The sequence below is a fragment of the Budorcas taxicolor genome, chromosome 8, assembly GCF_023091745.1.
Source record: "Budorcas taxicolor isolate Tak-1 chromosome 8, Takin1.1, whole genome shotgun sequence".
NCBI classification, from domain to species: Eukaryota; Metazoa; Chordata; class Mammalia; order Artiodactyla; family Bovidae; genus Budorcas; species Budorcas taxicolor.
In genome coordinates, this window is record NC_068917.1 from 114270963 (window position 1) to 114294015 (window position 23053).

At 60.2% G+C, this 23053-nt stretch overlaps 1 protein-coding gene across 1 annotated transcript; it reads right to left on the bottom strand.

The window, feature by feature from the left end:
• Positions 1 to 2434: 2434 nt before the first annotated feature.
• Positions 2435 to 21941, bottom strand: COLEC11 (collectin subfamily member 11). Its single transcript, XM_052645288.1, has 6 exons — positions 21818 to 21941; positions 13480 to 13551; positions 7558 to 7629; positions 4953 to 5006; positions 3024 to 3119; positions 2435 to 2826 (listed from the first exon to the last, which is right to left on the bottom strand). The coding sequence occupies exons 1-6, from the start codon at positions 21933 to 21935 to the stop codon at positions 2435 to 2437; spliced, it is 804 nt and encodes a 267-aa protein (XP_052501248.1). The 5' UTR covers positions 21936 to 21941.
• Positions 21942 to 23053: the final 1112 nt, after the last annotated feature.

The following is a 23053-nucleotide window of genomic DNA, read 5'->3' on the forward strand; positions in this document are numbered from 1 at the left end:
CGGGAGCTCCGTCTAGACCCGGCACCAGAGACGGCCCTGGGCAGATGTGAGAGCCTTGGTCACCCCCATCAAGAGGCAGGGATGTCCAGACAGAGGCTGCCCCAGGGACAAGAGGATGGACAGCCACAGGACATCTGTCTGAGAGGAAACACCTTCCTGCCAGTCTGGCTGCAGCCCTCGCCCCCAGACCCCCAGGGCCCAGGGCTTCAGGGGGTGGGGACCAGGGCAGGAATGACAGCCCCTCGCTAGAGCCGTCTGGCCCCTGCAGTCCGAGCAGCCACCTGGGGTCACACTCGCTCCTGGAGGGGACACCACACGATCTCCGCTCTCTCCTGATGGCTGCCTGCGGCTGGGTCTGGGGCCTGCTCCTCGCCTCCCAGGCGCCCGTCATCCCTTTGTTCCTTCTTCGTCCGTCTCCGCGGCCGCTGGGTGGCAGTGTGGACGCGCGCACCGGCCGCCCGCCGGGCAGCCCCCGCAGGCCGCGTCCGGCGCGCATCCGTGTCTTCCGAGCTGCGCTGGGCTCTCGGAGACCCGCGCACAGCGTCGCGGTCCCGCCTCGGTGCAGCACGTGAAGCCCGGCCCGCCCGCAGCGAGACCGCCTCTCCTCCTCCGCAGATCGGGCGCCACGCCCTCCCTTGCCAAGCCCGGGGATTGAATTAGCGCTTCAATCCTGGCTTCCCGCCGGCTGTCGCGTCGGAACAAATGCGGCTGCAGTCATCACCGCCCTGCAGAGGCATGTGGCCCGGTCCGGACCACAGACCGAGCCGCGGGCTTCCTGCGCGGCCTGCTGGCACGGGGCCTCCCAGGAGGGCGTGGCGGAGGAGGAGGCGGGCATGGCTCCCTCTGGTTTCACCTGAGAGTCGAGACCACATGAGATCACAGAAGTGCCCCACTCCACCTCCGGATAAGAGAGAGACGCAGTCTAGGGAGGTGCACTTATGCCAGGAGAAGAGCCTGGCTCTGGCCGGGTGGGGGCACCCTTGACCTACCCTAGAACCAGGGCGGTGACCAGGGGCAGTCTCACAGGCAGATGTCCCGGCCTTCATGCAGCAGAGACAGCTTCAGGAGGCCCAGGCTGGACCCCTCCCGAGGCCCTGCCCCGCACTGTCCCCGCGCGGTCAGCTCCCTGGCACAGGCCCCCTGGGCTGGATCTGCACGTCCTGTGAAGGGCAGGCACCCAGGCCAGCTCAGGGCTGTGGGCTGCGGGCAGGGATGCCTGCAGGCCCAGAGGTGCTGTGGGGGCGCCCACAGAAACCCGGAGCAGGGCTGCTGTGGTACCTACACATCCACAGGGTGCTCTAAGAGGACCAGCCCCCGCCTGCGCTGGGCGTCACCCGGCCTTCCCTTCGCCCCAGCCGCTCTAGGCAGACCATCCCTTCCTCCGAGGCAATCAGTGTACAAGCATCCTGCATGGTTGGGTAGCCAGGGCCTCGCTCCCAAAACAGACTCGCAGGGGTCCCTGAGACTGTCTCCCCACAGCCCCCTTCTGGCCCCCAGCGCCAGCTATTTTCCTTTGTACGTGCACATCTACATGCTTCCTTAGAAAAATGAAGATGTTTGTTATTTGTTCCTTAGAAAAATGAAGATGCTTGGGTGTTTTTGCTGAGGTTTCTGACATACCGGAGGAAGAAACATGGGTGACTGGCAGGCAGCTTCTAGAATGGTCCCCAGTGGCCCCGCCCCCAGGAGTCCCCTCCTGAGTGTACGCTGGGCTTGGCCACTGGCTCCTGAGACAGGGATGCAGACTGCGATGGGGCGTCGCTTCCCTGATGGGCTCAGGCCGCACTGCTCAGAGGCACCAGCGGTCCTCAGGGGCTGCCCAGGGCAGAGGCGCCCAGCGAGGAACCCAGGCCTCGTCCAGCCACCCGTGTGACCTCACGGTCAAGTGTGGGTGGTGAGGCAGAGCCTGGCTGTGCCTGGTGTGAAGTCCTGCCCCACAGCACCTTCAGGGACACCGATGACTTGTCACAAGTTGCTGTTTGGGGGTGACAGTGATACAGGAACAGACAAGGAATACCGCTAGTGAGGCCGTGGAAGACGAAAGGACACCGCACATTCAATCAGATTCAGAGCCTTTATTTTTCTTGTTCTTGAAATCTGGGTTTGCAGCAAAGCAAAGCTGTCTCTACTTGATTAATAAGGAAAAGGAACTTATGTTTTAATATAATTTACAGAAGCATTGATCAAAGGTAAGAGGATGCTTTTCCATATATAGTCCTTTATGACCTCACTACCATTGTTTGTACTTAACTGTTGTAATAATTAAAGAAGTCATTTTATACTCTGGACAAAGCCAAAAGCAATTCTGAGTAATAATTACATAACAAACATTTTGGCTACAAGCTGTAAAACTTTAAGTTCTTAGGAATAATAGCCAGAAACACTGTCTTTCCTTTCAGACCCTGGAGATGCAGGGGCCGCGGGGCAGGGCCCCCTACATGTGCTCCTTGTCGAACTCGCAGAGGAAGTGCATGGTGAGGTGGCAGGCCACGTCGTTCCAACCCCCTGAGGCCACCAGCTCCACGCAGTCCTCCTCGTCGTAGGCGTTGTTGGGTTCCCCACTGCGCCACTTGCTGAAGGTCTGCATGGGCGAGCGGTCCGCGTAGACGAACGCGCCTTCCCTCTCCAGGTCGTTGATGCCGATGAAGACGCGGGCCAGGCCGGCCTGTGCGATGTAGGCGGCCAGCAGCGCGTTGGCGGCCTCGTCCTTGGGCATGCTCAGCGTGCCGCCCCGGCCCTGGCAGGCCAGCTGCGCGTCCAGGTAGCGCTTCTCCTCCTTCACCAGCAGGTACATCTTCTGCTCCGTCTCGCGCACCCCAGCAACGGCTGCGACGACAGGGCTGGGGGTGAGCGCCGGCGGTCCCTGAATGGAGCACCGACCCGGAGCACCGACCCAGCGCACCGTGCAGCGTGCACAGACACGGAGTCCCGGCCAGGTCCACGGAAACCACCCCCGCAACCAGCAGTTCCCGGGGCAGGGCTGGGGGAGGCCCGGGAGCAGGAAGGTGCCCGGAAGCACGTACCGTTCTTTATGAACTTCAGCTCGGCCGTGAGCTGGGTGACCTGGTTGTCCATCTCCCCGATGGCCTTCCTCAGCTGGCTGCACTCGCACGGGATGCCTGCGGATGGAGACCATGGCCAGCATGTTAGGAGATGATCCCCCTCCCCAAAGCACCGATGTGATGTAGCAGACACGCAGGCCGTCTAAGCTGCAAGCGAGGCTTGACCCTAAAGGTGAGGAGCGGTGGGAGGGCAGCAACAGGGGCGCCCGGGTCTCATTCTCGCTCTGGTCACCGTGGGAAGGAATCAGTGGGGTGCAGAAGTGACACGGGGTGGGCGAGAGTGGTGGTCGAGACCGTCACCGCGGGAGGATGTCTGGACCGTGTTTCGGGGCGGGGGACAGAAGACGAGACGTTTGGGAAGCGTGGTGGAGCTGGAGCCCTTGGGCGATGTTTGGTCACACATGCGTGGCCCACCACGCTTCAGTTTAGGTGTCTCCTCCCGGACTCTAGAGAGGACCCTAATCTTCGTGCTCTGAGGAGCTCCACGGGGTAAGGAGCCTTCTCGAAATGTCACTTGGCTGTCACAGCGTCCTGGGCGAGTTGCACGTGGAGACACACCTGGCTCCAGCATCCGTTCCGGATCAGAAAGGGCTGCCGGCTCCGCCCACCTGCCCGCGACTCGGCCCACCCACCAGCGGCTCGGCCCACCTGAGACTCGGCTCCGCCCACCCACCCGCGGCTCCGCCCACCACCCGCCCACCCGCGATTCGGCTCCGCCCACCGCCGGCCGCAGGACTTATTCCTGGGGACTCCCTTGCGTGAGCGCTCAGCCCACCTTCGCAGTCTGACGGTCAGCTTCGGTGTCTGGCCCGTCATCCAGACTCCCAGCACCCTTTATCACCGAGAGCCCGATCACCCCCGCCACCCACAGGGCGCGCCCCTCCCGGGGCACCTGGCGCCGCCGCGCCTGGTGGGTTCGCTCCGAGGGAACTTCCTCCGAGACGTGTCTTCAAGGTCTCTGAGGGCCGAGCTGGAGAGCTGGGCCCGCTGTCCACCCGATGGGCCCCTCAGCGCGCACAGAGGCCGCCCCAGGGACGCGGACACCGCGTTCCCCCCTCATCCAGAGTCTGTGAGGTGTCTCCTGTGTCACCCGGGAGGGACAGACAAGGACCCGCAGGTGCAGACCCGCCAGGAGGGGTTCTCAGCAACGGGTCTGAGCGGCCGCGAGAGCCGAGGGAGGGCGGGGCAGGGACGGGAAACAGGACAGCCGAGGCAGGGGACCGCAGGGACCGTCCGGCGCGGGTGGGGGAGGCTGTGGACAGCGTGAGCCTGGCGGGGACGCTGGAGGCGCGAGCTGGGCGGTGGGCTGGCCAGTGCGGGGGGTGGGGCAGGCGGCTCCGCGTGGAGAAGGAAGGGGAGGCAGCAGAGGGGCTCCTCCGGGGAGAGGGGGGAAGTGGGGGCGACAGGACACTGACAGGACAGGTCTGCCCGCAGCCGGGCCTCTGCGGCCCCCAGGAGGGGTGGCCGTCAGGGACGAGCCGGGCTGGGGTCCCCTGGGGAGTCTGCTGCAGGACTCCAGAAAGAGCAGAACCAGAAGGTACAGACATGCTTTTCAGAGAAGCCAGGCGCTCAGAGCAAGTGGGCTCCCCAGAGACGCATCAGGAAAGGATGCCTTTAGGGGTCTTTAGGACCCCTGTGTCTGAGCCGAATGAGGAGCTGGGGCCACATGCAGTCGGCAGGCAGACCGCGGCCCTAAGCAGGACACGGACACGTTCAGGCGGGAGGAAACGGAACACTGGAGGAGTCCACAGAGGCAGCGACGCCCGGGGAGGGGAGGGCAGGTTCGTGTGCTGCTTTCCAGCCCCTTGCAGCAAGCTGTCATGATTTATACGTTTTAAAAGTGCAGTTTTAACACACGTTTGAGAAATCCTTGGACCCTTTATGCCATACCTGGCTCTCCGTTAGGGCCAGGGGGTCCTATGTCACCAGAATCTCCTTTTTCACCTGCAAAAGAGAAGCAAGGCCAAAGTCCAGGTGACAGCGTTCACTCTTCCACAGGCAGTGCCCTGGGGTTTCTCCCGGTCCCTCCTCCCGCAGTGAACTGTAGGGAGGCACAGTCTGTCGATGATGGCGTCTCCAGGCTCTGCTTACATGAGCGGGAACACACACACAGCGCGGGACTTAGAGGTTACCAGACAAGCATGACGTCGATCCTGGAAAGCCAGCACGTTTCCTAGGACATCCATCATCTCAGGAAATCTTAGGCTCAGTGCCAGTCCTGTCTGAGGCCCTCATCACAGCAAGAGAACCCAGGTAGAACATGTAACCTCAGAGATGAATGGACCTTACGGGTTACCCAGCCAAACAGCGTCAAGATGAGACTGGTCCTCCCCGACCCTCTCTGGGAGGCAGCGAGGTGTCACCATGGACCCCTGGGCGCCAGCCTTCCGTGGACAGGACATGCCACTCAGCCACTCTGACCCTCCATCTCTGCCAACTTATGAACAAGGGGGTCAGAGAAAGCCACAGAGACAGAGCTTCTAGCTGCTTTGAAATTAGACGATGGATATTTATTTTTAAATCGCAGGGATGTCCCTAAAGCGTAATCTTTCTTCCCCCTGAGAGAACCTAAGCATCTCCGCTGACCTGGGGGCAGTGAAGGGACAATGAAGTGCATATCCTTGGAGACCCATGTTCTGTCTGGTGGGGATGGAGAGAGCTCGGCAGGCTCCATCCTAGTGATGCCTTTGTTTTATCACCATCGGGAGCTTGAGAATGACTCAGGGTTCAGCCTGACAAGGGCCCAGCATGGCAGCCTCAGAGACATGGAAGCTCAGGTAAGCTGAGCCCACTGAGGACCCCCAGGGCAAGCTGTCCCCCGTAAGACTCTAACATTTACCCAGAGCACGCGCTGTGTGTTACAAGCATGTACACCCCTACTCGTAAGCAACACCCACTGCCTTTTGCACAATGGCTGAAAGGCAGAAACCCCTCCAGCGACCCCCAGCAGATGAAGGGGCAAGTACAATGTGGTCCTTCCATGCAACAGAAAATTGTTCAGCCTATGAAGGGAGGAGGTCCTGACACCTGATCCAGTGGAGATGAACCTCGGAAGCATCATACTAGTGAAATAAGATACAAAAGCACAAAGAGTGTGTGACTCCATGTATGTGAAATATCTAAATGGGCAAGTTCACAGAACGCGGATAAGCGGCTGCTGGGGCTGGAGGGGAGAGGGGAGTTACTACTTCATGAGGACAGAGTTTCTCTTTGGAGTAACGGAAGTATTTTGGAAATATGTATATAGCGGTGGTGGTCGCACAACACGGCAGTGGAACTTAGTGGCGCTGAACTGGACGCTGAAAGCGATGAATTTTATGTTACAAATGTTTTACCACCACTTTTTAAAGTTTTCTGGAAGCAGTCGTATCATCCTCTGTGTCACACACGTCTGTGTGCTCCGTGACGAATCCCGGGGGCAGAGGCTCCCTGCGGATTTGCTAGGGGCAGAGGCGCTTTAGAGACAGTCCCTGTCCCCAGCTTGGGGCCCGGGGACTGTGCCCCATCACCCCATCTGGGGCTTTCAGTCACAAGTGGGTCTAGGTGGTCTCTCCTGATGGGGGCCACAGGGACCTGCCCTGGCCCAGCCTGGCCTTGGCAGGAAGGGCTCCTTGGCCAGGACTGTGTGGAGGGTGTGCCCACTAGGCAGAGCCCCCACAGCCTTCCAGGTCCCCCAGCCTCGGTCTCCTGGCACCAACACCCACGACAAGACCTGTGGGGGCCTCCACGAGACCGGGGCCTGCCTGCCTCATCACGAGCCCTGGGGCCCTGCAGAGGTGCAGATAAGCCAGGGGCTCAGAAATCATTCACTGACGGAGGGCAGAGGGGGCAGAGCACGAGGCCGAGCCACCCCTTGACTGCCCTGGGCCTCATCTTCTAAGCCCACCCTCCAGGGTTGTGCAGGTCAAACAGGATGAGGTGGGCACTGATGCTGCTTCCCCTGTGCTCATGGGGAGCCGCCCCCCTAGTCTCAGGAAGTCTGAGCCACCGAGCTGGAGGTGGACACACAGTGTGTCCAGAACACCGTTCTTCTGCTGCTCAAACAGGCCTCCTGATTGTCCCCTGAGCCCGGGCGGCTTGGTCCTCACCTTTCCTAGTTGGACTCTTCTTAGCAAACAACAGACTCCGGGTGACTGGCCCGCACCCACACCCAACCTACCCCAGTGTGGCCCAGGCTCCTCTGCGGTGGTGGGTCTTCTGAGTGAGGCGGCGCGTTCCCCAGGCAGGAGGTCGCTCCCCAGGCTCCAGCAGCCCGCCCCTGCAGTGGGGCCCTCGTGCTGGGAACGAGCTGCCCAGGCTCAGGGGACAATCAGGAGGCCCTGCAGGTGGGGGCACCCCTGCCTGGTGGCACCCAGTCAAGTCTGATCACTCCCAAAACCAGGGAGAGACCTGATCACGTGTAAAGCACACACAATAAACACACCCACCAGCTGCTCTCCGAGCGCCCAGCGGTGAGCCTGGGAGGGAACGTGAGCCAGAGATGCGAGCAAAATACCTTTGGAGCCAATGGGGCCAATCTTCCCGTGGCGCCCCACGCCGCCTTTCTGTCCTTTGTCGCCCACGTCTCCTGCAGAAACAACAAGATCACGGTCGGCCAAGGCACGGGTAACGCGTACAGGTAACGCGTAGGCACGCCACCTGCCGGAACACACACGCACGCACACCCAGCCACGCACGCGCGCACAGCCACACACGCACACAGCCACGAATGCACACGAGGAGGCCGGATACGTAGCCGTTCTTAATCTCTCCAAGGTCGTGGGGTCAACTGACCCCAGAAGGTTCCTCATGTCACCTGTTGTCACCATTCCCCCCCCGCCAAGTCTTGCACGCTTCGGAACAGCGGAGGCCTCCGCGCACACCCCTATGTCCTCCACTCAGCCAAGCCTCAGACCGAGCACTCAGGCAAGTCCTACCTCTGTGACGCTGCCCCAGCTCAGACCAGGTCAAGGTCACAGGACAGAGCACAGGCTGAGGGCTGACCCACAGTGGAGGCGGAAACACGCCCCCAGTCCACCAGGGCCGGCTCAGATCCGCACAAGGAGGAGGGGTCTGGGGCAGAGCGCGTGCACGGACGCGCTCCTGTTTATTACAGGAGCAGTTCATTGCATAGACCAGGTTCCCGGGTTTAGGTCCCTGGTCCAGCCACAAGGCGAGCTCCTGCCCCAGACACATGTGCCCTGCGTGACACTGGGGACAGAAGAGAGACAGAGCTCAGTGTCTGCTGGAGGAGGCGGCTCTAACCTCGGTAACGAGTGCTGTAACAGGAGAGGCATGGGGGTCTCTTGGGGTGGTTCAGCTGGTTTTCACACTGTTTCCTCATTGTCCAGCAGGGTCCACTGGGACAGTTGCCATGGCCTCCTTAGGGGATGTGCAGATCTGCTAAATTAGATTAAACTTGGGCTCCACCGGCAGCCCCATGAAGACCCACGCCCAGAGCAGCTGGAGGTCTCGGAGACCACCCGCCCAACCACAGCTGCGGACGGGAGGGCAGACACACAGAGTCAAGGGACTTGCTCCCACAGTGCAGAGCAGGGTGGATGGTCCCCAGCACGAGGGCCCCACTGCAGAGGGGCGGGGTGCTGGAGCCTGGGGAGCGACCTCCTGCCTGGGGAACGCGCCGCCTCACTCAGAAGACCCACCACCGCAGAGGAGCCTGGGTCACACTGGGGTAGGTCGGGTGTGAGCGTGGGCCCGTCACCCGGAGTCTGCTGTTTGCCAAGAAGATTCCAACTAGAAAAGGTGAGGACAGAGTGCAGGCCTCCGACAACCTGAGGTTCACTTCTCCCTGAAACCCCTGCAGCTCAGAACACCACCTGTCCACCCCTCTGCTCCCCTGAGACAGCCCCTGCCGCCCCAAGCAGACAGGAGAGGGTGGGAGGCTGGCAGGAGGGCCTGGAGGGGAAGCGCCTCCATCAGGAACAATCTGGTGAAGTGCTTCCTCCCCCGCCTCCCCCCACACACACACAGCCTCCCAGCTTAGCAGCCGGTCAAGCAGTGAATGGGTTCATCTGCTGAAGGGCGCAGTCAGGGCCTAGCACACATCCTGCTGTTGTAAATAAGTCACAACCTGAGGGTGACTGCAGAGCCCCTGGCGTTCAGCCCATCTATGAATTGCACAGCCAAACTTCACCACTAATTGGAGGAGTGTGGGATGTGATCCCTGCTGCAGGAAGCTCTGAGAATCCAGGTACAGATACCGACAATCAGACCAAAGCGGCTCATGGGGCAGGGGATGGAGGTGGGCCTGGAGCCCCAGGCCAAGGGGAGCGAAGGCGCTGTGGGTCTGCAGATCTGGGGAGAGGCCCCCGTGGGCTTGTCACCACAGATGGCTGGACCCACGCCAGGGGGGACTCCAGAGGTCTGGGAGGGGTGTCCCCACAAGCTCCCAGGTGATGCAGATGCTGGTCTGCATCCTGGTCCCAGAACCAGGCTTGGGGACCCTTGAGGCTTTGGGGGCGTGAGAAGGCGGGAGGTGCAGGAGGCCACCTGTGCAAGCCAAGGCTGGGGGTCAGCCAGCCCTGCATCTGGGTCCTCAAAGTCGACTCTCTCCAAACAGTGTGGTGATAACGTCCTCCTTGTGGTCTGAGACGCTGGGCACATGGCGCTGCCCACCTGCCCCTGAGGAGCCGTGTGCAGGGTGCTCAGAACTTGGGCCCTGGCCCTGGCTGAACTCCCCTTGTCATTCGACCCTGCCTGGACCCACACAGACACACAGAGCCTTGGGCCCACCGGCTCACACACCAGAATCTACATTTTAACACATCGTGGAGTGACTCCAAGGCCTCAAAGTTGGGAGCAGGCCACCTGCTCCCAGCCTGGTGGCCTCACAAGAGGGCCTCTGTGCAGAAGGTGGGCCCTGGGGGAAGCTGGGCCCCAAGTGAGTGGTCGCCCTCGCCAGCACAACCAGCACCCTGCCCCACATGGTTCCCACACACCACCTGTGGGTGCTGCCACGGGCAGTGTTGGTGCTGGGGAACTCGTGCACACACGTGTACACACACACACACATCTATATTACACACAATGCATGTGTGTGCCTGTCACGTGTGCACGCACATACACATGCCCATGCATTCACACAAATGTGCACGTATACATGCCTGTGCATGTGTGTGCATGATACAGGCATGCGTACACATGTTAACACTCACATAGACATGCACACGCGCACGAATAACACATTCAGACATGCGAACATAAACACACACCCTGCAACCCTGTCAGCCTCGCTGCATTTGGGCTGGAACCTGGGAGCAGGAGCCCAGCACGTCCTGCAGTGTGACCCTGCGCACGCGAGACCTTCGGGGTGTGGACTGCCGCTCCTTAAGGAATATTATCTCTGTGGGGTTTGCTGGAGAAGAAAGAGGCGAGAACCACTGGGTCCCCTGACATATTCACACACTCTCTGCTTGAGGGCAACCCACGGTCAGAAAAGCCAAGTGACTGCCAACCGGGCGGGGACTGGTCGCAACAAGAGCCCACTGCCTTCATCCTGCCTCCTCTCGAGTCCTTTAGGACAAAAGCAAACTTTCCCGCCCTGGGAACACACTGGACACACTCAGACCCTGTCCTTCCACGCCTCCAGAGCCGGCGGTGGTGGCTCCCAGGGAGCCCATCCCCTCTGCTAATGAGACGGGCACTGCACACATTGTCCTCTGGCCACGCACGGGGGACGGGGCTTGCAGTGGGCTGGCGATTCTCATCAATTTTAATGAAGATCTCACACGGTCCTTTGAAGAGGACACAGGGCAGAAAGAGCTCTTGGCAGCCCGCTTCCTCAGCGATTTTTAACGGGGATGATGCAAGCGTTCCAGCACCCAGAAAGCCCATCAGGGTCGGGATTGCTCTCCACCCTCCCAGGCCGGGAGGGGCCCCAGCTCCTGCGCTCGGGGGCCGGTGGGCGGCCTCTTAGCTTCGTGTCTAGGGGCTTGAGATGACACGCGTTTAGCAGGTGGTATCAGCAAGTGCAGATCCTGCAGAGTGCGGGCAGGACTCGCGTTCCAATGAAGGACTGAGACAGCGGTGGGCGGGGCGCAGGGGATCTGCCCCGTGCAAGGGCCGTCTTTGTTCTTCCAGAAAAGCTAGCCAGCAGCTTGCAGGCACTTTCTGGTGCAGCTGCTTTGAGTTCCCAGCAAGGGGGCTGCTCCGTGTGTGACCAGAGGGTGCCCCCCTCACCAACACATGTCATGCCAGCCAAAGCGGGAGACCCCCGCCTGCAGCAGCCCCGGCACTCCGTGGAAGCTGGGCTCAGAAGGACGCCGGGGGCATGGTGCTGCGGTCCCACTCACCCTACCCCCTGGCACCGGCCGCCAGTCTTACCCACCTCGGCTGCCCCCCAAACCAAAGCTGAAACTGCATAAGCCCAACTGGTCCTCCTGGTTGGAGGGGCATCTCAGGGCAGAGCATCTGCCCGGTGGGCAGCAGGGAGAACCCAGTCCAGCATGGCCAGATGCCTGGGCCACAGACCACCCCCCGCCCCCCGCCAGAACCTGGGGAGGGGCAGGTCTCCGCACAGTCACCCAGGCCCTCAGACAAGCCACCCACAGATTTCAGACATTCCTTCCAGATGTTTCCCAGACAACTGACTGAGGGCCTTCCAAGGCCCGGGTCCTTGATGGGATGGGAAGACTCCAGTCAGGAGCCAGCGGAGAAGGGAAGGAAGGGGTCCCACGGGGAAAATGGTGCAAAACCAGGGAGACTGGAGGCCCATGGGACATTCTGGACATCTGCAGGGAATCCCTCACACTTTCTCAGCAACTAACAAAAAAGTTCCTGGTCGGACAACTAGGATCTCACGTGCCTCGGGGCAACTAAGTCTGTGGGCCAGAACCAGGAGTCCGGGCACTGCGCCGAGAGCTCCCGCGCGTCCCAGCAAAGGCCTCATGTGGCCGAAGAAGTGAACATATGTTTCTAAAAAGCACACTGACGCAGCCTCTCACCGCTGCCAGGCTGGCAGCTCTCTGAGGCAGTGAGGGTGATGGCGGATGGCCTCCTTTTGCTTCAATAAGAAAGAAAGGGTGAACAGGTTTGACCCTTTCAAACGGCCGTATCCACTCAGATTTCAAAGACACCAGCATTTCAATCTACCATTACACGCCTGGGATTTATCTTCAAGCTCCACTCGTGCACATTAAGAATGACATTTAAAGATGACTCACTGCAGCAAGGCGCTGGGAAACTGCAAACCTGCAGTAATGGGAGACCAGTCAGCTAAAGCACGGACACCGGGTCGTCAGGAGGGAGCGAGCAAACCCGCGTGTCCTCCTGTGGACGGATCTCCAAGTACACGGACAAGCGGAAAGAACAAAACGCACGACAGTACATACATTTTGCAACTGTTCCTACAGAAGCAGGGAAGAACAGAGCTCACCTGGCCATTCCAATATAGCTCTGCGAAGATGAAGAACGCTGACAGTTGGTCAGAGGGGAGGGTGGCTGGTGGGGAAGGAAGGAGGCTAGTCCCTGGGAATGAATATACGTTTTGAACTTTGAGCCAGGAGCATAGTTGGTTTATTTTTGAATTAATTTGTTCCAAGTAAAGGGAGAATTAATGAAAAGCAGCTCCTGGGCTTGATGGAGGGGTGGTGGTGACAGAAGCGCTCTAGGTCTTGGTGGGACCAGGGTTTCACAGGCCAAAGTCAAGGATGGCACCTCCCAAAGGAGACAGTGGGCAAATCACACATCGAAAGAGTGAGCAAACAGGGCATGGGCTGACAAACGCAATGGCCTTTCCCGTGTGGCTGCACCTTCTCCTGACGCCAGTGTTGAGAGCTTGGCTGGGGACGGGCCAGAGCATCTCAGGGCGTGGGCCCCCAGGCCAGGGTCCCAGCGTTGACAGAGCACTCGGCACATTGCTTTTAAGGACTTTGCAAATTTTAAAGCAGCAGCAGTAAGTGAACCCTAAAGGGGACATTGGCTGACATCGCCGTGCACCGTGTAGCTGCTTCCCTGTGAACCTCAGCACCAGCCCAGGAGGCAGGCTACACGACACCGTTTTACTAACGAGGGAACAGGTTCAAAGTGACTTCCGCTCTCAGGTTTCAGAACCCCCCAAAAAATGACTAGGGTCCATCAGCCATAAACGGGAGGCCATAGAGTGGCCCCCCACCATGGCCCATCCAAATCTGTGCCCTCTCTCCCCTGCACACCGATGTAACTGTTTCCATCACTGTTGGCACACCGTCATAATTGGACCTGCGTGTAACGATCACTGGGCACGTGAGGGCCAGCCAGAGCTGAGCTCCGCGCCCTGGGCTGTCCCTCGGTGTGTGCCTCCCAGGAGGCACTTCGTTTCTCGGCGCCAGGCAGGCAGGACTGGGAGCGCTGTTTACAGAGCGCTCTGGGCACCTGCTCACTCACTCCCCCTCCCTCTTCTCCCCCAGCAGCGCCCCCAGGGCCCAGGGGCGGCAGGTACCTTTCTCTCCCGTGGGGCCGACTCTTCCGGGCCGTCCTGGGGCGCCTTTGTCCCCCTTCTCACCAGCATCCCCTGCGGAAGAAGCCACAGGCCGTTAGGACCTCACGCCAAGCGCTGGGCCCCGGCCTCTGTGCGGAGGCGGCAACCAGAGAAAACTGCTCCACGTCTGTGCCTCCAGCCGGGGCCCTGACCTCCCTCCTGCCCAGCCCCCAGGGGCTTCACCCCCCTTCCCGACCCCCTCCTAGCTGGTCTCCCTCCCAGGTCTGCTCTCAGGACTCTGCGTCCTCGCCCACCCCCTTCTTGCAGCAATGCACCAGCCCCTCTCCAGACAACCCTCAGGGCTGGCACCCAGTCTTGTCGCCGGGCTCTGTTTCATTTATTTTGTTCAAAACTGAAAAGGGGAAATGGGCTGTCTGTTGAGTCTCCCGGGTACCACATACTTGGCATGTCCCAAATCGACCCCAGGGTTTCCCCCAGAAGTAGTCTCTTCTGTGGACTTTCCTGCCGTTGAGACATCGACTCGCCCAGATGCCAAGCCCCAGGCCCTGAGGCATTTCTGGTTTTCCATCCCCCTCACCAAGGCTATCGAGCTACAGTCCATGGGGTCACAAAGAGACAGAGAAGTCGCTCAGTTGTGTCTGACTTTTTGCAACTCCATGGACTGTAGCTGACCAGGCTCCTCCATCCATGGGATTCTCCAGGCAAGAATACTGGAGTGGGTTGACATTTCCTTCTTCAGGGAATCTTCCCGACCCAGGGGTCAAACCTGGGTCTCCCGCATTACAAGCAGACTTTTTACCATCTGAGCCAAAGACTGGGCCGAAGCTGAGCCAGTGAGTGTCCACCGACTGTGCACAGGCCAGCCAGCTCCCCCGGTCCCCTCTGGGGCCCCCACGCTCAGCCGTGTCTCTGCAGCTCTGGGGGCGCGTGGACCACGAGCCTGCCCTCACACAGCTCGTGACAGGGCACAGGTCGCAGAGCACCGTGCCGGAGCAGGTCAGGGTGTGGCGGGAGCGAGGGCGTGAGTCCTGACAGAACACCCAGGCCTCCCCCGCCCGCCCCGGTCTCCGCTCCAGAACGACCTTCCTAAAACACAGAGCCCGTTAGGACACCTCCCTTGGCTGGAGATTCAAAACCACCGACAGCCAAAGGTCCCTAAAAATAACATCCCGCCTCTAAGCTCCACAAGCCTGTGTGCAGAGCCCAGGTCTTTCTCACACGCTGCTTCCACCTGGAGGGGTTTCATCTCATCATCGGACCCTCCAGGAGGCTGTGCTTCACCTGCTCGCCCCCCGCAAGGTGGGTCTCCCTTCTCTGGAGACGGGGAGCCTGTCCTCACCACAGTCATCATGCCTCACACAGCCTCCCGCTGGCCCTGCTCCCGGGAGTGGCTGTGGCTGACACACCTTCCCCAGCGTGCACAAGTCTGCGTGCACTTCCGTCCTGCCTGAACGGCCCCCGTGCACCTTCACTGGGTGGCCCGCTCCTCTGAGATTACCAACTCCCCAGTGACATTCCCCAAACCGATCATCTGGCCCGAAGCGTGAAGAGACGAGCAAAGTGAGCGCCAAGGAGACCTGGGAGGCGGGGGGCCGTGTCACCGCCCTGGCGGCTCCGGGGGCCACTACTCAGGGCGACCGACACGTGCAGCGCACACACGGGCCGTTGAATTGCAGGATAGTTCTTGGGATTTTTTATCTTTAAAAAGGAATGGCACCCACTCCAGTGCTCTTGCCTGGAAAATCCCATGGACGGAGGAGCCCGGCAGGCTACAGTCCATGGGGCCGCAAAGAGTCAGACATGACTGAGTGACTCCACTTTCTCTCTCTCTTTAAAAAGGAAGGGAACTGTCGCAGTGATGGCGCTGGGAGAAGCACTGGCATTCCGGCCTGAAGCACCAGCTGACAGGCTCCTCCGTCACCACCAGGAATCAGCAGGCTCTGCAGGGCGTCACCGCCAGGAATCAGCAGGCTCTGCAGGGCGTTACCGCCAGGAATCGGCAGGCACTGCAGGGCCACCGGCATCGTGACAGAGAAGGAGCAACCCAGGAGGCGGGACTCAGGGGGCAGCCCGAACCTGCTCTGAAATGAGACCCAGAGGATCCCGCAAAGATGAGAGGGAACAGGAGCAAATGGCAGTGAAGAAGGACCAGCTAGAGGTCTTCTGCATCAAATGAATTTCCAAAACCAGTTACTCTATAGACAGGGCTTCCCAGGTAACACTAGTGGAAAAGAACCTGCCTGCCAATGCGGAAGACGTGGGTTCCATCCCCGGGTCGGGAAGATGCCCTGGAGGAGGGCATGGCAACCCACCCCAGTATTCTTGCCTAGAGAATCCCATGGACAGAGGAGCCTGGAGGGCGACAGTCCTTGGGGGTCGCAAAGAGTCAGACACGACTGAAGCTGCTTAACACACACATGGACAGGCTGAGCAACAGAAAAGCCAATGACAAGGCTAGTTTATGAAACAAAAGATTAGATAGAAGGACTTGGATGAAGGGCTGAAAAGTTTTGTTTCGGTTTTGAAGTTATCGAGTCGGGAGTTGAAGAAAAAAACCCACAAATCCCCACACCCACCACACAGGAATTCCAGCAAAGGGGAACAGACGTTTGAGCCTTCATAGCTGTGATTTTGCAGCTCTGGGGAAGGTCATGAAGGGTGTGATGAGAGCGCCCACGGAGCAGCAGCAGAAGAAAATGGGGGAAACCACTCAGACGTGCGAGAGTGACACACGGGGCGTCCGGAGTAAAGAGAGAATTCCGCAAGCAACGCAAGCAAAAGGAACGTTTAAAGCCTGCGTGCACGTGAATGGGAGTCAGACAGACGGAGACTCCCCGATGGCAACGTGGGCTACGAGAATAAGACGAGGCAGGTTTTCAACAAAAGGCCGTAATTTAGACAGAGACCAGAAGGGGCCTCCCCGATGACGCGGCTTCTGACGGAGGCCTGCTGAAGCAGGCGGATGCACCCAGGCGGGAGTCGGGGGAGAGGACCACCTGGGCGGGTGAGGAGCGGCGAGCCAGGAGGTCTGGGCCGGCGGGCAGGGAGCCCGGAGCAGCTGGTGCTGGGACCAGACGGCCTGCCAGGCTGCGGGAGGGAAGCGCCCATCAGGGCACCCACTGCATCGCGGGAGGGCAGTGAGGAGAGTGTGTCCGCGTTTCTGAGAGCACCTGGGGAGCCCAGACCTCACGGGGGCCTCAACAAGCCTGGAAAAGTAGCACCAGCAAACCCACCAGGTTTTCTTTCGTCGGTTAAGACGGACTCCGAGAGCTCATGCACTGCTTCACTCATCTCCATAGCATCACCACCTCGGCCCCTGCCCCCTGCAGCCCCATGTGATACGGGAACCGTGTCCACTTCACGGATGAATACAGGCCAGAGACAGGCCACACCTCCCGGGACCACCAAGCCCTGGGGAGAGGACAGGCGGCCAAGCCTCTCCTCGGGGAGAGGAAGCCGTTAGGACCGCGTCCTGTCACGCCACCTCCTGCCCTGCATCCACCCACTTCCACGGGCCCTTTTCCGAGGATAAGCAGGGGTTGGGAGTAAGGATCCAAGGTCAGCAAGAGCCTGAAGAGCCCCGAACGTCACCTCGTGTCCCCAGACTCTCCTTGCTGAGACAGGAACAGGAATAAGACATCGCCCAACACAGTTAAGGCTTCCTGAGGAGCGGGATCCATGGGGCTGCTTTCTTTTTTTCTAATTAATTTAACTGTAGGGTAATTACTTTACAATATCGTGGTGATCTCTGCCATACATTGACGTGACTCAGCCACGAGTACACACGTGTTCCCCCCACCATCCTGAACCCCCTTCCCACCTCCCTCCTCCGAGGGGTTTCTCTCCTCCAGAGTCTAGGCAGAAACCTCCTCGCCCTTCTCCCGAGGCTCTGTGTCTCTGACCCGTGAGACAGGCCCTTCAAGCCTCCCCCAGCGCTGGATGGAGGCCCCAGCCTTCCTCGAGGTCCTGCCGTGGGGCGTCCAGAACCTGGAGTCCGCGGGCCTCCTCATCCCAGGCCATGTAGACTGTCTTGCCTGGCTCCCTCATCTCTGACGAAGAGGGGATGACTTGTGTGCACACGGCGTGCTGGGGGTCGCTGGAGACTCACCCCCCTCCCCACCCACCCTGGGAGGCAGCCCAGACCCCGAGACTCAGCGGCAGGAAAGCTCGTGGCTACCTGTCCTGTGACTTTGACCTTGACCTCCTCCTTGCAGACGTGCCCTAGACGCGCTTACAGGAGCACAGGCGGTTTCCAAGCCCTGTTGGTGTTCGGCAGGGTTTGAATTCATGGTGTCTGCTGTCTGGGGGCACAGAGCCTGCGCTCCTGTGGGGCTGGGGGGTGCTCGCTGGGGACTGTCTTCCTGACCCCTGACCCCTCCCGCCTACACACGTTACACGCATCCAGCAACGCGCACACGCCCTGGGAGCGCAGGAACCTTTCCCCACAGCCGGGTCTCTGTCGGCCGCTGACCTGGGGCCAATTTGCTACATCAGGTTCTGAATGACGGGTATTCGTAGTGTCTGGACCAGCAGAGGCTGACGCTCCGCTGTCTTGCTCGTTTCCCGCGGCCGTGTGCGTATGTCCTCCAGCCTCACGGAAGGGAAGACCACGTGTCCTTGCGTACGGCTCGCCCCTCGCCTGCGCACCTCGCCGACCGTGCGCGAGCTCCCGCGCCTAGACAGCACTCGGGGAGACTCCACCGGAGCGGGAAGGCATGCCCGTCAGGACGCGCATCGCCAGGCTGAGTCCACAGCCGCCGAGGGAGGACCACAGCGGCTCGGCTCTCACCACACCTGCTGCAAATGCCGTCTGCGGGCAGACCTCCCCAGGCCAAGCTCAGGGCAGAGGTGCCCCAGCAACGGAAGGAAGGGGCCGGGAGACCGCAGGAGAAGACGGTACCGGCCCAGAGCAACATTTCAGAAGAGCGAAATTCCCAAATGCGTGTGTGAGTCACCTAACTGGTTTTATCAACCTTCCCCCAAACAATTTTTTTTCCAGTGGTCATGTCTGGATGTGAGAGTTGGACTGTGAAGAAAGCTGAGCGCCGAAGAATTGATGCTTTGGAACTATGGTGTTGGAGAAGACTCTTGAGAGTCCCTTGGACTGCAAAGAGATCCAACCAGTCCATCCTAAAGGAGATCAATCCTGGGTGTTTATTGGAAGGACTGATGTTGAATCTGAAACTCCAATGCTTGGGCCACCTGATGTGAAGAGCTGACTCATTGGAAAAGACCCTGATGCTGGGAAAGATTGAAGGCAGGAGGAGAAGGGGACGACAGAGGATGAGGTGGTTGGATGGCATCACCGATTCAATGGAGATGAGTTTGGGTAAACTCCGGGAGCTGGTGATGGACAGGGAGGCCTGGCATGCTGCAGTCCATGGGGTCGCAAAGAGTTGGACACGACTGAGTGACTGAACTGAACTGAACCAATCAATTGGAAAAAACCTTCAGAATAACCATGCCCTTTTAAAATCTCTGAGTGGCAGGCTTGCTAATACACACTAGTGCTCTCCTCCCTGCAACCCCACTGTTCCAGCCATAATGGAAAGGGCTCTTACTCTAAATGCAAAGAGAGCCTGCTACTTTTGGGTCTGCAAACGGACCTCACCTTGAGCACAGTGCCAGTGAGGGGAAGGCTGCCTGGAGTCGTGCTGAGAAGGACCTTCCTGAAGCCCCTGTAACTCGGTGGAGGAAGCGTCCGCATGGGACGGCCAAAGCAGCAGCATTTAAGACCCCCTGTGCCTCCAGGCTCCTCTCTAAGGAGACGGGCACCGGCTCGTCCTCGTGGGCTGAGCCTGGCCCAGCGTTTGTCTAATGGACAAGCGGAGGCCACGTACCTCCTCTTTCACCTTAAGAGCAGGACCCGTACTGTGTTTCCACTTCCATCCCCACTGGCCACGGCCGTTCCTGACACATGTGCGGTCAGCAGAGCTTTCACCGGCTCTTGTGGGCACCTTCTGAGCAGGTGTGGCCGGCGGAGCCCTCGTCCCTTCCCTGGCTCCCTGTGTGGCCAGAGCACCCAGCGGGTGGGAAGCCACTTGGAGAGGGCAAGGGGCAGCAGGGCGCCCTCTGTGCCCTGAAGCTGGGTGGGACGCTGATGCTCTGCACACCGAGTGCTGGAGAAGTCCCAGCCGCCCCACAACCCTGAGCCTCATGGAAGGGCCTGGGGTCAGAAGGGCCTCTCTCTGCTCCTGGGGCCTCCTGCTCTCTGCAGCCGGGGAGCATCCCAGAGCATCTGCGAGGTCAGAGATGGAGCTGTGAGCCGGGGACCCAGGCGGTGAGGGCCAGCTGAGCCTGCTCCCCCTCTCCCCCGCCGCAGGGCCCCACGTCTCGGGGGTGGGCCCTGCCGTGATGCTGATGCGGAGCCTCGCTCTGCAGGGGGCATGCATGCACGTGGACCTGAGCGTCTCTCCTCCACCCTTCTCCCGCTGCCCCCTCACTCCCCTGACCCCCCTGTAAAGCGCAGAACACTGAATCCCTCCTCCCTTCCGGTCAGCTTCTTCTCAGCCCAGAAGGCTTTCACGCGGCCCCGCAGTTCTGAGTCAGAACACGCTGCAGAGAGTAACCAGGCGAGGTGCGGGCAGGTCCGTCAGCGTGACTCTGCGGCTGGTTCCCAAGGAGCCTGCAGAATCCAGTATCACAAAGCTCGCCCCGAATAGCTGCTGCAGCTTCTGTTTGCCAGTTATCCCTCAGCAGCAGGATATCTAAGAAAGAACCAGCTGCCCAGATTTCCAAGGGCTTTCGTAAACATACTAGGAAGTTTCTCCACTGGAATTGCCAATTTGATGTCGATAGACTAGCATGAAAGTACACGTGTGAGATGAGGCTGCGCCTGAGACCCGGGACCCAGACCGCGTGCCGAGTGACAGCGTGTCACCCACGGCCCCAGACATCCTGCCCCTGAGACCCGGGACCCAGACCGCACGCTGAGTGACAGCGTGTCACCCACGGCCCCAGACATCCTGCCCCTGAGACCCGGGACCCAGACCGCGTGCCGAGTGACAGCGTGTCACCCACGGCCCCAGACATCCTGCCCCTGAGACCCGGGACCCAGACCGCACGCTGAGTGACAGCGTGTCACCCACGGCCCCAGACATCCTGCCCCTGAGACCCGGGACCCAGACCGCAGGCTGAGTGACAGCGTGTCACCCACGGCCCCAGACATCCTGCCCCTGAGACCCGGGACCCAGACCGCACGCTGAGTGACAGCGTGTCACCCATGGCCCCAGACATCCTGCCCCTGAGACCCGGGACCCAGACCGCGTGCCGAGTGACAGCGTGTCGCCCACGGCCCCAGACATCCTGCCCCTGAGACCCGGGACCCAGACCGCAGGCTGAGTGACAGCGTGTCACCCACGGCCCCAGACATCCTGCCCCTGAGACCCGGGACCCAGACCGCAGGCCGAGTGACAGCGTGTCACCCACGGCCCCAGACATCCTGCGCCTGAGACCCGGGACCCAGACCGCAGGCTGAGTGACAGCGTGTCACCCACGGCCCCAGACATCCTGCCCCTGAGACCCGGGACCCAGACCGCGTGCCGAGTGACAGCGTGTCGCCCACGGTCCCAGACATCCCATGCCACCGCGTGGAGCCCGTCCGACCGCCTGCTGGCAGGTGAGCCTTGGCGAGCAGGATCCCGGCAGATTCACCAACACACCCCCTCTGCGGAAGATCTCCCATCGCGTTTGCTCACTGCACCCGCCCAGCCTGTGCGTGTGGGAGGGGTGGGGGGGACAGCCGGTCAGCTCTCTGCGACCGGCCTTCTCCTGGCAGTTCAGTGGCTCATCACTGCCCGCAGCACGTTGCTAGGTGGTGAGAGACCACTGCTGAAGGAAGCGACCGGTCCCTGGGGCAGCTGCTGGTGGGGGAGAAAGCCCTGCGGGGCCTGCGGAGCACGCAGGTCAGAGACACTGCATCTGGATGAGGCAGAAATGGTCCCGAAGCAGATGGAAACAGCATCTTCTCAGAAGTGCCCTCGAGATGTGCTTGTAAACCCAGACGCCTGACTCTAGATGCTGCCTCTGTTTTGTATTTAATCTGTGGACGAGGCTGAGCTATAGACAGGCGCGCCGCACCCTCCTGGGCTCTGTGCTCAGAAGCGCGGCTGCTGAAACGGTGGTGGGTCTCCTTCCAGCTTTTCTTCCAACTTCTGTGCATTTGTACATTTTACTGGGATTCAGAAGGGACCGTTTAAAATTGCTGACTCTTCCTACAACAGTTGGTCTCTGTGTAAAGCATTCTTTAGAACCCCCTCCTGGTTGCGTTTCCCAGGTTACCCGCCTGCCCACCGACGGCCACGTGGGCGGCGCTGCCCGGGAGGCCTGGGGACCGTACCTTTGAGGCCGGGAACGAGGATCTGCACAGAGCAGGCATCGTCCACCGTCTGCTGAGCAGCCCCAGCCCGGAGCACACAGAGGAAGGCCAGGCCCACCAGAGCCAGAGCCCGCTTCATGGTGAGGCTGGCAGGACGCTGACTCCTGGAGGGAGGGGGGAGGAATAAACAGTGACGGGAATTCCGAAAGCCTGACAGTGAGTGACAGTGCGCAGGCCGCCTGCCTGGGGCCGCTCCCCTCGTTCTGGGGCGTCCCTCTCTCTCCTTCTCTCTCTCTGCCTCTCTTTCTCACTCGGGTGCCAACTTAAACCTCCACCCAGATGTCCCGTTTGCCCAGCGGTGACAACGATGACTCTCCTGGGAGGTGTTACTCCAGATTCTCGTCTTCTGGTTCTTTATAACTAAGGTTCAACACACACAAAGGTGTGTTCAGCGTCAAAAACCAAACGCTGGAGAGCTGCCCCTTCACACGACGGTGTCCTGACCCCAGTCTCTGGCGCCTGCCCCAGCCCCATCTCCTGCAGAGGGGCATGCCCCCACACCTGTGAGCCCGCCCGCTCCCCCCGCCCTGAAGTCGGCTCAGCGGGTTCCTGGACGGCGCAGGGCTAGTGTGCCCGGCTCCCAGCCATGGGGCCCTGCTTCACGCGGCGTGGTCTCGCCCGCTTTACTCAACTCTGTCTTGCTTGTTTAGTCGCTCAGTTGTGTCCGACTCTTTGTGACCCCATGGATTGCAGCCCCCCAGGCTCCTCTGTCCATGGGATTCTCCAGGCAAGAATACTGGAGTGGGTTGCCTTTTCCTCCTCAAGGGGATCTACCTGACCCAGGGATCGAACCTTTGTTTCCTGCTTTGCAGGTGGACTCTACTGCTGAGCCACCAGGGAAGCCCTTAGCCGACATTTGTGCTCCAGGATGCTGCAGGCATCTGTGGCTTCTGTTATCTCCTTACATCGATGAGAAGGCATCTCAGCAGGAGGGCTGGGGCGGGGAGAGAGGGAACCACCGCTCTAGTGGCAGATGGCTTGTGCTCAGATCGATGGACACTGTCTGATTGGTGTTTGTGGGATGCAGGCCATGTTCAGATTGTTTTAATCAAAAGTGTACATGAGAATATCCTCTCTAACTAGAAACAGCTGCGTCAGGAGACTACCAGGGTGTTTAGCAAGACCTGTTGCTCTGACACTTAAAACACGCTTGCTCCTTGGAAGAAAAGCTCTGACCAACCTAAATAGCATGTTAAA